Source organism: Patiria miniata, unplaced genomic scaffold (genome assembly GCF_015706575.1).
Source record: "Patiria miniata isolate m_02_andy unplaced genomic scaffold, ASM1570657v1 HiC_scaffold_27, whole genome shotgun sequence".
Lineage (NCBI taxonomy): Eukaryota > Metazoa > Echinodermata > Asteroidea > Valvatida > Asterinidae > Patiria > Patiria miniata.
This window is the reverse complement of record NW_024037066.1, coordinates 1,959,082-1,978,185: the sequence shown is the minus strand read 5'-3', so window position 1 is coordinate 1,978,185 and position 19,104 is coordinate 1,959,082. Positions and strand designations below refer to the sequence as shown.

Below are 19,104 nucleotides of genomic sequence, written 5' to 3'. Positions count from 1 at the left end.
AAATGCAATAAAATTGCCAAGTTATAAATCAATTAATGATAATAAAAGAGGGCATTAAGCTGTCCTTGAAATAAAAAGAAAACCTGTCAAGCTAAATTGAATCCTGTTGTGATTTTTTTTGTTTTTGTTTCTAAAACATGGTTTGTGGCTTGTCAACTTTAAGAGAGAATTAAATTTCAACATCAGTTCAATGACTGAACATCGTTTTTTATTAAAAATAAAAGGCAAATAAAAAGCATGTTTTTAATTGACAATTTTTAAACTGACACTTTTCAAGCTTTAAAAAAAAAAATTCCTCTGGCAAAAGGCAATGTTACATCAAACATTTCTTTAACCAGTTTTATGTGGTCATTGAGGAGTTTTTACAAAGTTCTATCTACGACCTTTCTTATTTACAATTTTCAACATACATGTATAATCCACACCCAAAATATCCTTGGTTGTAGAGCAAATGAAACCGAACCTTGATCTTGCCATCAAAAGATGAGAATAGGAACAAAACGATCAAGGGCGGATCCAGGGGGGCGGGGCCCAGCAATGGGGGCCATGGGCCTCCCGCCCCTCCAAAAAAAAAAAAATTCACCAATTTTTTTTAAGTGACGTTGCAATAAAGGCAGGCACTGCTTACAGCACCATCTGTTCCTCAAAATTTGGTTAAAGTGGTCAGAAATTGCCTCAGATCGCACCACAGTTGGAAAGACCTTTCATTGTTTTCTTCAAAGTGACAGCTTGCAAGAAAAAATAATTTCACAGTGACTTTAGTCCCATTATTATCTTTAAAACAAGTATGCTTTTCAACAATAATTACGTCAGTTACTTTTTGGATAGCTGTAAATGATGGACTGTAGCTTTAAAGCATGAACCCTATATGAACAAATTAAAATGAAAAAAGACAGTGGAAGTTCTACCCCACTGTAACTATACACGTAGTTATTAACACTTAATTTTCTTCTTGATCTGAAATTACAAACACCTCTTCATCCTCTTCTATCTCAGTAACCTCCTCTTCTTCTGATTCCCCGACTTCATCAATGAAAATCATATTGTCAAAATCCGGCATCTCCCCCAACCACTCACCCTCTTCATCTTCCTCAGCGGTCGAACTGGTTTCCTCCTCCAACGGATCAGATTCCTCATGTTTGTTCTTCTGGGAGCCTGACTCTTTCCTCTCCTCTTTGGATGTTGGTGACTGAAGCGTATCTGTTTTGCTGGCGACATTCTTTTGGTTTGATTTATTGGCAGATTTTGCAGCATCTGAACCAGAGGATGTCTTGGATTTGGAGTCTCCGTAATTTGTCAAAGCGGCTTTTCTACCTTCCTTGTTGATCTCCGATGAAGATGATTTGGATGTGGCTGATTTGGGCGTGGCTGATTTGGGCGTGGCTGATATGGGTGTGGACGTCTTCGAAACTCTTTCTTTTGAAGTTTGGGAATTGGTACCGTTCATGGCGGCAATTGTTGATGAGGACATCTTGGGAATGGAGATTACAAGTTTTGGTATTGGCTGTCTTGGAAGTGTTTCTTTGGATGTTGTGTCATTTGAGGATTTCTCTCTCGGTGTCAGAGTCCTGTCAGCAGTTCTGTCATTTTTCCTAGAGACATGAGATGCATCTCGTTCAGAATTAATGGTCATTGCATCCTTCTTGGACCCGGTATCATTACTGGGTGTTGTTTTCTCTTTGGCCGTTATTTTCTCTTTGGGTGTGGTGCCTTGTTTGGGTGTGGTGCCTTGTTTGGGTGTGGTGCCTTGTTTGAGTGTGGTGCCTTGTTTGGGTGTGGTGCCATGTTTGGGTGTGGTGCTTTGTTTGGGTGTGGTGCTCTGTTTGGGCGTGGTGCCTTGTTTGGTCGTGATGCTTTGTTTGGTCGTGGTGGCCTTACTTGGAGTGGCATCCTTTGCTGGCAAGGTGTTTTTGGGCGGGGCACCCTTCTTGGATGCGGCATCCTTGGCTGTAGTTTCCTTGGGCATGGCATCTTTCTTGGGTGGGGCATCTTTCTGGGGTGGGGCATCTTTCTGGGGTGCCACGTCTTTCTTGGGTGGGGCATCCTTCTTGGACGCAGCATCCTTCTTGGAAGCAGCATCCTTCTTGGGTGCAGCATCCTTCCTTGGTGGTGCATCTTTCACAGGAGTGGCATTTTTCTTAGACGGGGGATCCTTCGTGGCCGGGACATCCTTGTTAGCAGGAGCATGTGTTTTGGCTCCATCATCTCTCTCTTGGCTGGTCTTCCCTGTTGTAGACACCTTATCCTCACTGATCGGCGCCCCTGGACTTGCCTTGAGGCTGGCCACGGATGACTTGACGCGCTTGGCATAGTACAGCTGCAGGGTAAAAAAAACATATTTCATTTTTGTGGCTTAACAGGTTTTTTTTTTTTTTTTTTTAAGAAAATGAAGGTATCTGAGGCACATTTTACAAATTCTATGAAGTGTCAAAAATCAATTTTCACACCCTGCACTATGTCCACTTAAAGCGATGTCCACTGTATATTCATTGCAAAAAATTGTTTGGTATCAAATGTAGGTGCTGTAACGAAAACCAGAAAGCATGAAAAGGTGGCTCATGGGGATAAAAGGAGGGGAAATCGACATTTACATAATTAAAAACAGCTTTCTCTGCAGCTAGCAGTAAAACATACTTCAACTTGTAAGTTGTTTAACTTTTTAACCTCCTGCTGTTTAAAAGGTCACCAACAGTCAAAGTTTCCTTCCACTTCCCCTGGTATACTTATAACACACCAATGATCACTTGACCAATGTTGACCCAACAGCATGGCTCAGAATGCATGTTAGCATGGGAGGGTTCATCTATCTTTTCTGTCATTTCTATCAAGCACCATTGCTTAAGTAGACAGTACTGGTGCATTAATAGGGAGGTTTCCCAAGCGAACAGATACGCTTACACTTACGCTTAGCTATCTGTATCCGTTTTTTACTTACGTGTAGCGAGCGAGATATGCGTGTCGTCTGCACGTTTAGCGGATAGTGAGTGGCGTATGACGTCATACGTGCAGACGACACGCATATCTCGCTCGCTACACGTAAGTAAAAAACAGATACGGATAGCTAAATGTAAGTGTAAGCGTATCCGTTCGCTTGCCAAACCTCCCTACTATTTCATGTAATGAACAGGGCTTGACGAAGAAATGCTCTCACGAAGTTCTTGTTGGTAGGCAACATAGTGTTGTCATCAAGTGGTTTGGTTTGTATCTACAGCATTATGGAGTGGAGTGCTATGCCCTCGTGGTTAAGGGCATTGGATTTGTGTTCTGTGGGTAAAGCTGCAGGTTGTGGGTTCGAGTCCAGCCCGGGGTCATGGTGTGTGTGCCCTTGGGCAAGGCACTTTGTCACTCATTGCTTCTCCCCACCCAGGAGTAAATGGGTACCTGTGAGGGCAGAGATGGTTACTGTGATTGGATTAGCTTCCTTGCGCCTATCAGGCTGCATCGAGCTGTATGCTCCCCAGGGAGCTACGATGGTATTTGGAATGTTTCTTGGGCCCAATGAGCAGGGGTAATAATGATGTAGGACCTTGAGCACCAGTCCTGGTGGATACATGGGCTTCATAAATATCCACTATCATTATTATCAAGGTTTGCCGTCCTTTCACCTTGACTTTGTGCTTGTGGACGGGCGTCCGGCAATGAACCGCCTTGGCTGCCTTCTCCTTGTTGTAGAACTTGGAGCAGAGCTTACAGAAGAAACCTGTGATGGGGATGATGAACTCCGGCCCTGAAAAAAAGATGACAAACATCGGATGTTAATTTCTAAATTATACACAGATATCATCCAGTTGACAGATTTTGGGAGAGTGTGGCCTAGTGGTTAGGGTTCGAGGTTCATGATCAGAGGGTCAGGGGTTCGAATTTAGCTGCTGACCATGTGTTGTGTCCTTGGGCAAGCCACTTTATCCGCACTTGCCTCTCTCCACCCAGGAGTATAAACGGGTAACAGCATTAGCTGGGATTAAATTTGCAATGGTCTGACATGCAATCCCGGGGGTAATAGCATTTTCAGTCGTTTCATGCCAACGAAACCGGAAAGAAATACTGGACGGATAGGCCATGCTCATTGGCTCGTGACAGACAAACTTTACTTTTTTAACCGACTTAAGGTTTTGTTGATTTTCTCAGTCAATAAAGGGTTGTTAATTGATTTGTTTCTCCACTAAAAACCTGACCACATATGGGGAAGGATTTCATGAAATGTTATTTCTTCGAAGTGATTTTTCCTTGCCTAAAGTCTGAATCAGGCTTCAGGCTTTCTCCGTTTATTGTAAATGTACAAATAATGAATGTTTGTGAGTGCAATTTTAAGAATAATTTCATGAGGTGACACAACCTCATGGTTGTGTCACCTCATGAAATTATTCTTACCATTGCACTCGTAAACATTCATTATTTGTACGTTAAACAGAGAACGACACACATCGAGGGCTTCGAGGCTAGTACACGTACTGTGGCTGTACTGACTACATTCAAGTGTTTTAATAGGAAATCTCATACAGCCAATCAAATAAAAAAACTTGGCTAAGGTTTCTGTTAGAGATGACCCATTTGTGAAGAGAGATTGTACATACCGACGATATCGGCCTTCTCTTTGGTCGAGTTCTTGTCACTATCAACCTCCTTCCCGTCCTCAACGTCAATACTCTCCTCTACTTCCATTTCAACCTCCTTCTCATTGTAGTCATCCTCCCCTTGTTGCACGTTAGGATCCAATTCGCTCTCTTGAGCCTTCTACAAATTAATCAAGAAATTATTATTATTTATCTTTTGTATAACTTTTAACACCTGAAAGGGGATTTTCAAGTGCAAGCTGTGATAAATTCAGCAGACTGTCAGTAGAATTTCGCTGAATTTTTGTCTCGTTGGAACCGGCTAGTTAGTAAAAGTACTTTGTCAGCAAACTTGGCAAACTTTGGAGACATATATTATAGAGGTCTGCCCTTTATTGAATTTGGAAAATGCACCTTCCTTTGTGCCTTTGAATGAGGACACGTACTTACCCGAATGTGGGACAGCAGTTTCATATGACCGCGTAGGCACTTCACGTTCAAGAAGGTCAGGTCACACAGTGTGCACTTGGGTCGAATTTTCACATATCTCTGAAATAAATAACAAAAGAACAGAAGTAAAAACGAAAATCACATCTTCGTAAACAGATGTGGTAAACTGAACAAAGTCTTAGGGGAAAAAAAATGTTTAATGGCGTCTGTCAATAAGCCACTATGACTAGATGTGTACCTGTTTACACAATACAGCTTTAATTACTCCCCTTTTAAAACAATATACCATCACAACACGCTTACACTTTGACTAAAATTAGCCAACCAAATTTTATGCATTGATAGTCACCAAAAAAACAAATTTACAAGAAATTACTCATTCTTCTTTTCCAAATTGTCTGTTTTAAAAACTTTATTTCAGATAGCGCAGGCTATGCCTACTTGGCACTGGTCTTTCAGGAAAATCAACCCTAGGCCCAATAGAGTACCGAAGTGTGACGTCGTTTTGAAGCGGGAAGTGTAGTGCAAATGAATGGAGTACGTGCGCGTGTTGGTTCACAGGCTGAATCACGCGCTAATGTCTTTTACACACATAATTGTGTGCGTGATGTATTCACTTCGGTACTCTATTTGCCAGGATTCATCCTCAATCCTTCAAAATCATTCAACTGCCGCCATGTAAAGGTAAATGAAACCTCAATCCTTCACAATCCTCCCACAATCACAATCAACTGCCTGGTTGATTTTGTAGGATTGAGGAGGGTAAGCGTAAAAGGGCATACCAGCTTGTGGCCAGTGAGAGAATATTGCGACTTGCCTTGTGGTCCTCTGATGCCATGTGCTCCTCGTAGGTGCAGGCGTAGGTGCGGAAGCATTTGCCGCAGAAGAACGCCTGATCCAAACGGCCGAGGGGTGTGGACGTGACAAGCAGTCTGAAATTAAACCAACAGCAATCTCAATATGAATAGGTTAATGTCCGAGACCTTGAATGATTCATATGGAAATCAGCAACTACCACTCTGGATGTCGTAATAATCCAGAGGGCTGTAATCAATTCTAACACAAGCCAAGCGCAACTTTTTCACAAGTCAATCACAAGACAACAACAAGTCAAATTGTAAGTCAAATCACAAGTAACTACAGTGAAACTCAGTTATAACGAACATTTGGCTATAACGAACATCCCCATTGGCTCCCAAAACAGGAAATTATTTTATAACTCACAATCACTATTATGAACGACCACTATCAATGAACATTTTTTATGGACCCCATGGTGTTCGTTATAACGGTGTTCCACTGTAGTAGTGGGATTAAAATCCGGATTTTTAAAATTTGGTTTGAATTGCACTATACGGTTATGGAAACGGGATATTCGACACCAACCATACAAAAATCGTACTTCCCCTTTTTTTGTGACACAGGCTAAAGAAAATAACTGTGACATCCCCATTTGCTCCATGGTCTCTGATTGTAACTGCATTCACTGGCTAGCAGTCTTCTTGGTTCATGAGTACTAGCCTGCCCGTACGACAGATCAGAGAGTTCCCACCAATGTTTTTTTTTTTTCATTATGACCGCTCCAGAATATTTTTGTAAAAGGCCCGGTTGGTCACTGAATTCCGCAAACTGTACCCAATTATCGTGGAGAGTATTGCATGCATCACCACACTCGTCACTTTTTGTTGGCATGACTGTAGGGTGAATGGGAGCTTTTTGGTAAAATCGGAATTAGGATAACCGGATTTTGAAATCGCTGATTTCTCCCACCACCACAAGTAGCAGGGGATGGACAGTTACAGACGAATTTCTTTGTCACACTTCATTTCAAGTTTATTCCAGTCCCATTTTCAAATCGCCTGGAGCATTATTCAAATCTGCAACTTCCACCGTACCAGTGCTCTAGCATATAAGCTATCCATCCCTATACTAGCAGTACCTACATGTACATGTAATTTGTCAATGTCCTGGCTCAAGAGGTGCTAGTCAGAAGCCATGTGGAAACCCAAATGTGCCATGTGGCCAAGGACTACGACCAATACAACATAAGCTACGCTGTCATCTCCTCAAAATGCCTATGGGAGATCACTCAAGAGGTAATGAACCGTTTACTTAAGATGTTGTCACTTACTGCACGGGCGGCGGGATGGCAAAACTAGGCACAGGGGCATTCACCCAGTTCTGGAATTCCTTCTGTCCACCCTGGTGTTTGTCCGGCAGGTCACCCAGCTTGGTGATGAGGGCCTTCCTGAGGGCGGCATGGCTGGGCTCGTGGAGACGCTGGAAGGTGGCCTTGTGTCTGCGCCCCTCGATGTGAGACAGGTAAATCTAGAGGGGGGGGGGGGGGGGGGGGGAGAGGAGGTAGAGAGAGAATCATATCCTTTGTTTTTCAATCAAGGGATTTCACTTAAGCTACAAAGCCCTTGGTGCATTAACTAGGAACCATCCTACATGTCTCAAACCCACTTACAGTACAAAAGTTCAGAGTAACAAAATGGCATTTCCATACACAGGGGCAAATGATGATGAAACAGGATTAGATAGCCTAAGACTCTTGTTTGGGTGCTCAGTGTGTATCAATCTTATTGCCAACTGTCTCCATGAAAGGTAATATACAAACTTTGCAAACATCAAAAAGCAAAACTACCAAGTTATGAAATACCTAAGTACTTTACTATAACAATGTATAATAGTCTCAAGCATCCTGTGAAATCATGGCACCTGGTGTGCTGTCATTTGAAAAAAAAATTGAAGTTTTGTATCAAATCCGTAAAACATTCGTGAACGGGTGCAATTAGCCAGCTAGTCTGGCTCCCTGGCCTGACAAGCCCCGACGTCTATAAATTGCTGTTTTGTCTGAAGTAGGGTCAGGGAACCAGGCTACAAGAACAACATTTTTTTTCTTGGTTTTTCCAGCATCTATAACCACAAAACTATAAACAGGTCAGTGTAACAATATTGGCTATAAAATACTACCCCCCCAAAAAAACCTGTCTATTTCTGAAAAATACAGCAAAAGAAAACCAAAAACTGTACATACCGACCAGCCAGTGCAGTACTTCCCACATATGTAGCAGTACCAATCCACCACTTGCTTGTCCTTGACATGCTCCTCCAGATCGACTTCTTTCAAGAGTGACAGCTTCAAGATAAAAGACAAGTATAAAAAAGCCACATTATTGAAATGTCACTTTGAAAAAATGCATATTTTCTTTTCGCAGAATTGAAAAGATAGAAAAAAAGAGGCAATGTGTTATCAGTAATGCAGCAAAATATATGTAACTGCTGTGACTGGCAGCGTGCATAAATCAAAGGAACATAAGAGAAAAAAGTACCCTCTATTTACTTGAAGAGAAAAATAGTTTCAGGATTACTTAATCACAAATTTGAACAATAATTATTAGTCTTGCGTTTGTTGGAAAAAAAATGAGAGAAAACAGAAATACAGGATCCAACATGGCTCACAAGTTTATACAATTATGTTATATTTATGATCTGTATCAATATTTTATTCTTCAATCAAAGAAAAATTTAAATAAATACACGAGTTATTTTAAATGTACACACACTGAAGATTATTACACTTGAGGGAAAATATAAGAAAACAGGAAACAAGAGTTGTGAATATTTGAAGACAAGATATATGGATCCTCAAAATCGAATGAAAGGATTTCAGCGAAGGAAGACACTGGTATTTGTGTGCGCAGGGAGAAGGATTTAGGAGTCAGATGTAAGACAAAGTTTGGATGGTAGGCCTAGGGTATGCACTCTGTGCAGCAACAGTGGATTCCACTTAACCTGGTGGTTCAGAACACTGGACTCACAATCTGGTGTTTCAGAGGCAACAGTGGTGTGGGTTCACACCCGGGCCCGCACACGTGTGCCCTTGAGCAAGGCACTTAACCATTATTGCTTCGTCCTTCGGATGGGACATAAAGCTGTAGGTCCCGTGTGTTGTATAATGCAAGTAAAAGAACCCAGCAAACACTTATCGCTAAGAGAAGGGGTTCGCCCCTGTGTTTCTGGCAGTTATCCTCATACAGTATGAGGCTGCTCGCGACAGCCACACCAGGCGTTTGTTCAGAAGCTAACACATAACACATACACCCCTTACTCCTTAGGCCTTTTTGCTAAATTCTCTGCAAAATCCTCCAACTGACCTCACGGAAACATAGCATATATAGCCTCAGTCCTGCAAATTCCTCCATTATTTCTTGAATATGGTCCGTGGAGGGGTGACCACTGCCTGCATCCTGCAAAATCCTGCGGCAGTGACTGTCAATATGTTGAGGCTTGGCCAGTGACATCCTGGAGCAGTACGGAGGATTTCAAGCATAATCCAGGCCTATTTTGTATGCATGGCTGAGCAAAAACCACACAAGCTCCGGCCCAAGACCTTGACAAAGTGCATCCCATGAGATCAGTAATGCACTTTTGCCATGTAACCTCAATCCTCCAAATTCCTCAACTTTGGCAAAAGAGGATTTTGAAGGATTCGGGGTGGTTAGGGTTAATTGCCTACATGTACATGTACACCAGTCAAGAGCAAGTGTGTGAATGTACACGGAGTACCCACTGTACGTGTTTGTGGAGTATGTGCACAATGACAATAAATGCAATCTGTACAGCACTTTCTACATGTGTTTCAAAGTGCTCTCAGCTGTGTGAAGAAACGAGTCTCTGACCGAATTTTGATTGAGTTTATAAGACCTAGAACATCTGTGCATGAAAACACACAAGAGCACACCATCATGAATTTCGATAGGCCCGAGGACAATGCTTTGTGTTTCCATTGTCCCTGTAATATAACACTCTCCCATAGACTAAGCACATAATCATACGATAGAGGACCGTTTTCAACAAAAGACCCAATTAACACTCAAGGACTGAAAGGATCTTTTGTTCTCACTTAGTGTGTCTGTCCTCTATCGTAAAGCCATACATGCATGTACATGTACACAAGCACTTGCACATCTGCAAAGCATTGTAATGTCCTTCGGTTCTCTCATTCACCGAAGAAGTACTTGTCTATAAATATGATAATGTTGGCTGAATAATAGGTTAAACACTGGAGAGCAGGAGGTTGTGGGTTTGAGTCCCGCCCGAGAAGCTGTAATTTTTTTCTCGCGGGCGCTCTTACGGCACTGAGTATGCAGTGTTTTACGTCAGTGACGGGCAAAACCCAATATTGTATTCACATCACCCCGACCCAAATTCCAATCTTGTGAGTAGTTTGGCTGCTATGTCTGCAGCTACGTCAGAGTCGAACCAGCTGTCCGACCCTGGTGGGCTTGGTGGTCGAGTGATAAAACGTCTGCACTGGTGAGCAGCATGTCGTGGGTTCGAGTCCCGCCCGAGTAGTTGTGATTTTTATCTCATGGGCACTCAGACAGTGAGTATGCAGCGTTTACAAAATACCAATGTTGCATTTACATCACCCTGACGCAAATTTCATCTTGTGAATATGTTCAACAATGTTGACTGCATTCAGTAGTGGAGTATCAATGTTTAGCATTGGGTGTTTCACTTCCCACTCGGTTGCATGGTTTGTCCCTCCTCTGCTGTGAACGCTTTGTACGTGTATTTCTCTATCACCTGAAACTTCAGCGATATCTGCATTCAGCATTGAGTACACTGTACATCTGCCACATTAAAAGTTAATGACGATTGACCGGCCGCCTTCTGCACATTCATACCTCATGCTTAACGCAGAACCCTATTGGTACCGGTATGTGCACAGATAGATGTTTAAATTAGGTTGATCCTTACATCATACATGTAGGTCAACCTGACAATTGACAAGCTGGCCAATATCCGACAAGCTGGCCAATATCAGACCAGTCTTGAAATTCTTGCCATTCATGGGGCAGCTTCTATCGGGTCATCCATAACCCGCTGTTGTATTTCAAAAACCTGGCCGCCAAATTGACCAATCAACAGCTTAGTCCACAATTTCTAAAGTCGACTTCGAAAAAATAAAGTTTCCATCTCTCGCATACACCAGACGTTGGTTACGGCAAGGGCTCCATCGGACAGCGGGTGATACTCAGACTACATGTACAGCAACCTTGGCGGGTTCACAAGATGCTCTATCCAGAGTCCAACAAAACAGCCTACCTGCATCCTTCAAACTGGATGAGACATCTTTCCTGCACAATCATCAAATTCTTTATAATTTTATTATTTCAAATTCATCCATTCTGTGCACACAGTTACCATCTGGTGGTTTTAAGCCTCTAGTCCATTTCATGGGATTGAGAGGCTATGACTGAATAAGTTTGTGTCTGTGGTTTTGAGGTTTTTCATCAGAATGTATGATGAACAGCCACAGCCATCCAGACATCAATTTTCCATTTCAAACAGGGCCATACTCAGGACTTGGTCTGCTCTTCCCTGGTAGCCATATTAGATCATTCATGGTAATGATTGAACCACTGTGTTTGAGAGAATGTCGCCTCCCGTTTGATGACTGGGCGTTCCATTTGGTTGCCCTCCATCTCTTGTTCTGTTTTGTACACTGATGAGCACTTTAGCAGATTCTGAGGTGTCCTCTGGTTCAAACAACTTGTATCAATATAAAATCTGGTTGGAACTTGCATTCTCCCAATGACAAGTGACATGTGTCACTTGTACACATTGAATTCTCCTCATTGCCTGATCCCCGCATAGTTGCAACCAAACCCTACACAAGATGACCTTGCATGAATGTCCAAATCTGGAAACACACATCAATCACGCCTTCTTCAAATATTGTTAACTTTGTTTCCAGTAATTATTGCAGCAGTGTCTTCAAGATGCCTCTGTCAAGTGTGACGTAGGCCAGACCTGGTGTCCTAACGCCTGTGTCCCTTACCCATATTGAAATCAACACGAGTCCACAGAGAACAGAACCCCATCGAACATGGCTTGGCAAAGTGTACCTCTCACACTTACAACGGGGTGTACATGGGTCGGCTGTAGATTTTAGATATCTACCTAGATATCAGAACCTCTCAACCCTGGTCCCGACCAGGGTCCTGACTAGGGTCCTGACCAGGGTCCCGACTAGGGTCCCGACCAGGGTTGGTCCCGACCAGGGTTGGTCCAGACCAGGGCTGGTCCAGACCAGGGTTGGATTTTACCCAAGTAGAGTGCCAGACCCATGTAGAAGCCGTGTTGGATTCTTGCTAGTGTCAAAGGGGTTCCTGAAATCCACGTGTTGGATCTTCTGGCTGATTTCGCATCAGATAGTTGAAGGACGTGGCCTAAGAATGAGTGGGTAGGTATTTTCATGTCATGTGGTCACATTAGAGGATGCTGTAGTACAAGTAGGTATTGGAGAGGGGAAGACACTGGCAGAGTGTGTCTTGGGGGGTAACGTTCTCATTTCATCTACAGTAGCTCTCTTTGTTCAAGCAGGGGATAAAGAGGCAGAGGAAGTCCTTGAGGACAACATGAAGGATTGTACCTTACAGGTCACAGCCGTGCATCCCTGATGGTGGAAAGGTGGGAATCCTCGACTGCTTAACTGTGGACAACGGCATCCCATCAATTGACCTCTGGTCAAGGGATGCCAGACTCAAGAGTGTCATCACGGCAAGTCAACCATGAATCACTCCAGTTTAAGAGAACTAAGGCACGGGTGGTGTTGAAACCTTCTATTTGGTTGTGCACGGTGTAAGTGATTTATGCACACCTCCAAATCTGCCCTGTCTCTCGACATCCCTCTAGCTGGATGCCGTCCTGAACCCCTGACTATCTGCTGGGGTCATCATATACTCAGAGAGGGTCCTCTGGATTCTGCCGTCAACCGGAGAGCATATGTTGCTGTGATTCAATACCCGTTTGCATTATGCTGTACTTGTACAGTACAATTGTGGAAAACACTTAATTTTATACCATAAAAGTACAGGATTTCCTGCACAAATACGGTCAAGAACACTGAATGCTACTCTTGATGGCAACTTTTGAAAACAATGCATACAAATCTTACAATTTTGCTATGTTGATGACAGTTTACAGCACATACATGTATTGCAAGTTGAACAATAGTGATATATTCAGAAAAGAAGAAATCATAAAACAGAGATATCAGGAAAAGAAGAAAATGATTGTTACACAAGTGCCTCAAAGATTACGGAAACATGCAGTCATGGCACTTTTAATACCAAAATATACCAAACAATAATTCCGCGTGTACAAATGCCTTCTGAGAGATCTTACCTGATGCTGAATGCTGCTTTCTCCAATTTGCTGCAGGAGGGGTGTAGCCTTCAAAGTTGCTGCAATCTTGCTGGCCTCTTCTTCTGTCAATTTTTTCTCTTCTTTCTTCTTCTTGGTCTTATCACCGCTGCTGGTCACTGAGGCCTTAGGGTCAGAACTTGGGGTCTTAGCTGCATTGGCATCTGCTGACTTTTTGGCATCTGCCGACTTTTTGGCATCTGCCAACTTTTGCATTGCTGCAGATTGTTGGGCAAGCCTCCGTGCTGTAGTCGCCATGGCCACAGCACTCTTTCTAGGGATTATGATGTCAAGTAAGGGTATTGGTTGAGAGGGACCGGGCCGAGTTGATAAGGGTATTGATTGCGAGGGACCGGGCTGAGTTGATGTTTCTTCAGGTTTCTTTTCTTCCTCTTGCTGCTGCTCCTTTGGTTTCTCTGAAGTCGCTGAGGGTTTCTCATGATCCCGTTTGTCAGTTGTTGGCTTCTTGTTCCACATGGCATCCCTTTTGCGTTGGTACCAGGCTGGCATCCTGACTCCCTGGTTGGGTCGGCTGCTGGACGAGTTTGATGAGCTCCTCCCTGCTGAGTCAACCTTCCCAGTGGCCTCGACGGGGCGTCTTCTTTTCCTATCGGGGCTGTCTCCATGCCGACTCTGGGATGGCAGACTCTTCCTGTCGCTGGACCTCCTCCTGTCTCTTCGCTCCCCTGATGGGCTTCTTCGGCCTCGATCACGCCTCTCTCGGCTGCGGCTCCTAGTTCTCCGGGGTGGTGAACCGTGACTCCTTCTCCTGTCATTGTTTCGCGAGTAACTCAGAGACCTTCTTCGGTCCCTATCCCTGGAGGTGTGCCGTTCGCCTCGGGAGCTCTCTCTCCCTCTATCCCTGTCTCTATCATCGCGACGGTCTCGGTCTCTGTCACGATCTCCTAGCCTGTCTGGAGATCTCCTGGTCCTCCCTAGCCGGTCACCTGCATGTCTGGTGTCATGCCTCTCTTGACTGTGACTCCTCTGTTGTCTCAGCGAAGTAATAAAAGAATAAATAGTCAAATGATTGATTCATTAAATTATGCCATGCTGAAAGACAACATTAAAATATCTCAAAAACCTTTTTGACCTGAAAACAAATCATGCCAGTATCTGAACAAATCATGCCAATATATGAACAAAGCAAGTTTTAAAGGTTTATGTACAAAACTAATTTTTTTAACATTGAAGAGTGCATTTATTTTGCGTCGATGACTTTACCTACAAGTTTGCACCCAGAAAGCCTCAAGGAACTCTTAGAGAAACATTTTTACTGTACTATGAACCCTTTAGCAGAAAATTTGCAAAATTATCTATGAAAACTACAGGAAGCAGATTGAGCCATCAACTAATAGTATATTACCAACGTGTATGCTGGATCCCACGATCCAGGACACTTTTTTATGCCATATTCAAATTTCTTCTACATACAGAACAATTTTCCCACTTTTAAAAATCAATTTTACATCTAACCTCTGGAGCCAATTTCATAGAGCTGCTTGAGCACAAAATTTGCTTAATCACAAAAAATCCTTGCTAATTTAATCAGGTTACCCACCAAAACTCCATGCAATTGAAGTTAACAACAGCTAAATACCAGTCACAAGCAATGTACATGTATGTATCACATGGTGTTTTGGCCGGTAACCTGATTATATTAAGCAATCTTTATTTTTTGCTGAAGCAAATTTTGTGTTTTTAAAAGCAGCTCTATGAAATTGGTCCCACTTGCTGTCAGTAAGGTAAGGTCTGTTACATGTATGTTGGAAAGCTCAAAACATCTTTGGTGGCCTTGAAAAGGAGGACAAACCACTTGAGCAGTTCTTCACGAGCGGATGAGTGTCAACTTTGCCATGATTTTTTTTAAATAGAACACAGTGCTATGGGTACACAGTGACAATGCGATTCAGGTACGGTAGCAAGCACATCTCATGAAGAAGAGAACTGATCCAAGTCTTGAATCATGCAGCGAGACATGTTTAGTTTTGGGGTCTTTAGAAGACGAGCACTAAAAATTACAATTACAAGCCAAAGCTTTTTTTTTGGCGTCACAAAATTTAACTTAAATTTTACAGCAGAAATCCACTTTTATGCCGATCACAATACAATTGCATGCAGCAAGGAATGGGCAATTTTTAACAGGCCAAAAATTAATAGAAATAATATACTTGCTATTATTTAAGAACAGTGAATTTGTTTAACTGTAACAGATTGTGGCTTGAAGTTGTAGGTTCCACAACTTTCTTTTTTACAGCACTTGGTAACTGATACATAGGCAAAGCGAACTACTTGCGCAACTTTCTTGTCTTGACAAATGTCCACAAAAAATAATATGAAAAATTTACCCACATAATTTCACTTGCATACTTATGTTTGCATATTTTGCACTATCGTTAAATTTCTATAGCTAATCAAAAGACTATAAAAAACAGAACTACCCAACATTGCTCAGACATTGGCATGAAAGTTTGAACACCAGCGATTACAGAAAATATAAAATTTGTATAAAAGTTAGGGGCCTGACGTTTTCCTAAGTACAGTTGGAACGTCACTATACCGAACACCGCTTTACCGAACACAAAGTCATAGCCCAACAGAGCAATAGGTATTTGCTGTTTTAATAGGTTTTTGTTGTTTTGTTGTATATTCCACCATGTCAGTGCCACCACTTGCAGTTAAATCTGCTGGCGCAGATGAAGTCAAGTCAGTCTCTCTCTCAGTATCAGGGGCTTTTTTTGTCCCAAAATGACAAGACAGTGTTTTTTGGGGGGCGAGCTGTTTTCCCTTTTGGCGGCATATTTGCTGGCCACGGCATACGTGCATGCAGACTTTACAAGGAAAACTTTCGACCAGTCACAATATGGTGAGGTGAACGTTGCCGATATCATAGCAGTGCGCAATGCAGCACTGCAGCGATCACCTAGTGGACTGCTTCAGATTGCTCAATTGCAACACCGCTATTCTTGTTCGAATCTTATTCATGCGCCGCGTTGAAAAAGTCAGTTTTTCACCCAAAAATTCAACTTGACCAAATTTGCTCAAAAGTTCACACGAGGAGCCTAGAGGCCAGAATTGAATTTTCTGAAGAGTTCAACTCATTACATTCAGTATCCAGTGAGAAAAGACAACTTTTTGATTTTTTTACAAAATGCCCCCAAAACTTCAACGTTTTCCATAGCCGGCATCATCGAAAAAGTCAGTTTTTCACCCAAAAATCAAAGTTGACGAAAATTGCTCAAAAGTTCACACGAGGTGCCTAGAGGCCAGAATTGAATTTTCTGAAGAGTTCAACTCATTACATTCAGTATCCAGTGAGAAAAGACAACTTTTTGATTTTTTACAAAATGCCCCAAAAACTTCAACGTTTTCCATAGCCGGCATCTTCGAAAAAGTCAGTTTTTCACCCAAAAATCGAAAGTGACCAAATTTGCTCAAAAGATCACACGAGGTGCCTATAGGCCAGAGTTGAATTCCCTGAAGAGTTCAACTCATTACATTCAGTATCCAGTGAGAAAAGACAACTTTTTCATTTTTTACAAAATGCCCTCAAAACTTCAACGTTTTCCATAGCCGGCATCATCGAAAAAGTCAGTTTTCCACCCAAAAATCAAAGTTGACGAAAATTGCTCAAAAGTTCACACGAGGTGCCTAGAGGCCAGAATTGAATTTTCTGAAGAGTTCAACTCATTACAATCAGTATCCAGTGAGAAAAGACAACATTTTGATTTTTTACAAAATGCCCCCAAAACTTCAACGTTTTCCATAGCCGGCATCATCGAAAAAGTCAGTTTTCCACCCAAAAGTCAAAGTTGACGAAAATTGCTCAAAAGTTCACACAAGGTGCCTAGAGGCCAGAATTGAATTTTCTGAAGAGTTCAACTCATTACATTCAGTATCCAGTGAGAAAAGACAACTTTTTGATTTTTTACAAAATGTCCCCAAAACTTCAACGTTTTCCATAGCCGGCATCATCGAAAAAGACAGTTTTTCACCCAAAAATCAAAGTTGACGAAAATTGCTCAAAAGTTCACACGAGGTGCCTAGAGGCCAGAATTGAATTTTCTGAAGAGTTCAACTCATTACATTCAGTATCCAGTGAGAAAAGACAACTTTTTGATTTTTTACAAAATGCCCCCAAAACTTCAATGTTTTCCATAGCCGGCATCATCGAAAAAGTCAGTTTTTCACCCAAAAATCAAAGTTGACGAATATTGCTCAAAAGTTCACACGAGGTGCCTAGAGGCCAGAATTGAATTTTCTGAAGAGTTCAACTCATTACATTCAGTATCCAGTGAGAAAAGACAACTTTTTGATTTTTTACAAAATGCCCTCAAAACTTCAACGTTTTCCATAGCCGGCATCATCGAAAAAGTCAGTTTTCCACCCAAAAATCAAAGTTGACGAAAATTGCTCAAAAGTTCACACGAGGTGCCTAGAGGCCAGAATTGAATTTTCTGAAGAGTTCAACTCATTACAATCAGTATCCAGTGAGAAAAGACAACATTTTGATTTTTTACAGAATGCCCCCAAAACTTCAACGTTTTCCATAGCCGGCATCATCGAAAAAGTCAGTTTTCACCCAAAAATCAAAGTTGACGAAAATTGCTCAAAAGTTCACACAAGGTGCCTAGAGGCCAGAATTGAATTTTCTGAAGAGTTCAACTCATTACATTCAGTATCCAGTGAGAAAAGACAACTTTTTGATTTTTTACAAAATGTCCCCAAAACTTCAACGTTTTCCATAGCCGGCATCATCGAAAAAGACAGTTTTTCACCCAAAAATCAAAGTTGACGAAAATTGATCAAAAGTTCACACGAGGTGCCTAGAGGCCAGAATTGAATTTTCTGAAGAGTTCAACTCATTACATTCAGTATCCAGTGAGAAAAGACAACTTTTTGATTTTTTACAAAATGCCCCCAAAACTTCAATGTTTTCCATAGCCGGCATCATCGAAAAAGTCAGTTTTTCACCCAAAAATCAAAGTTGACGAATATTGCTCAAAAGTTCACACGAGGTGCCTAGAGGCCAGAATTGAATTTTCTGAAGAGTTCAACTCATTACATTCAGTATCCAGTGAGAAAAGACAACTTTTTGATTTTTTACAAAATGCCCCCAAAACTTCAACGTTTTCCATAGCCGGCATCATCGAAAAAATCAGTTTTTCACCCAAAAATCAAAGTTGACGAAAATTGCTCAAAAGTTCACACGAGGTGCCTAGAGGCCAGAATTGAATTTTCTGAAGAGTTCAACTCATTACATTCAGAAAACAGTGAGAAAAGACAACTTTTCATTTTTTACAAAATGCCCCCAAAACTTCAACGTTTTCCATAGCCGGCATCATCGAAAAAGTCAGTTTTTCACCCAAAAATCAAAGTTGACGAAAATTGCTCAAAAGTTCACACAAGGTGCCTAGAGGCCAGAATTGAATTTTCTGAAGAGTTCAACTCATTACATTCAGTATCCAGTGAGAAAAGACAACTTTTTGATTTTTTACAAAATGCCCCCAAAACTTCAACGTTTTCCATAGCCGGCATCATCGAAAAAGTCAGTTTTTCACCCAAAAATCAAAGTTAACGTAAATTGATCAAAAGTTCACACTAGGTGCCTAGAGGCAAGAGTTGAATCCCCTGAAGAGTTCAACTCATTACATTCAGTATCCAGTGAGAAAAGACAACTTTTTGATTTTTTACAAAATGCCCCAAAAACTTCAACGTTTTCCATAGCCGGCATCATCGAAAAAGTCAGTTTTTCACCCAAAAATCGAAAGTGACCAAATTTGCTCAAAAGATCACACGAGGTGCCTATAAGCCAGAGTTGAATTCCCTGAGGAGTTCAACTCATTACATTCAGTATCCAGTGAGAAAAGACAACTTTTTC

At 41.9% G+C, this 19,104-nt stretch overlaps 1 protein-coding gene across 1 annotated transcript in view; it reads right to left on the bottom strand.

Annotated features, from left to right (window-relative positions):
• Window positions 1–774: 774 nt before the first annotated feature.
• LOC119734557 overlaps window positions 775–19,104 on the bottom strand; it is a 78,669-nt gene continuing 60,339 nt past the window's right edge. Inside the window, exons 2-9 of the mRNA XM_038208091.1 lie at window positions 13,206–14,210; window positions 8,044–8,145; window positions 7,135–7,331; window positions 5,821–5,935; window positions 5,004–5,102; window positions 4,575–4,734; window positions 3,606–3,727; window positions 775–2,317 (exon numbers count right to left, since the gene is read on the bottom strand). Coding sequence (XP_038064019.1) covers window positions 941–2,317; window positions 3,606–3,727; window positions 4,575–4,734; window positions 5,004–5,102; window positions 5,821–5,935; window positions 7,135–7,331; window positions 8,044–8,145; window positions 13,206–14,210 — 3,177 coding nt within the window. The 3' untranslated portion in view covers window positions 775–940. The remainder of the gene's footprint in view (window positions 2,318–3,605; window positions 3,728–4,574; window positions 4,735–5,003; window positions 5,103–5,820; window positions 5,936–7,134; window positions 7,332–8,043; window positions 8,146–13,205; window positions 14,211–19,104) is intronic.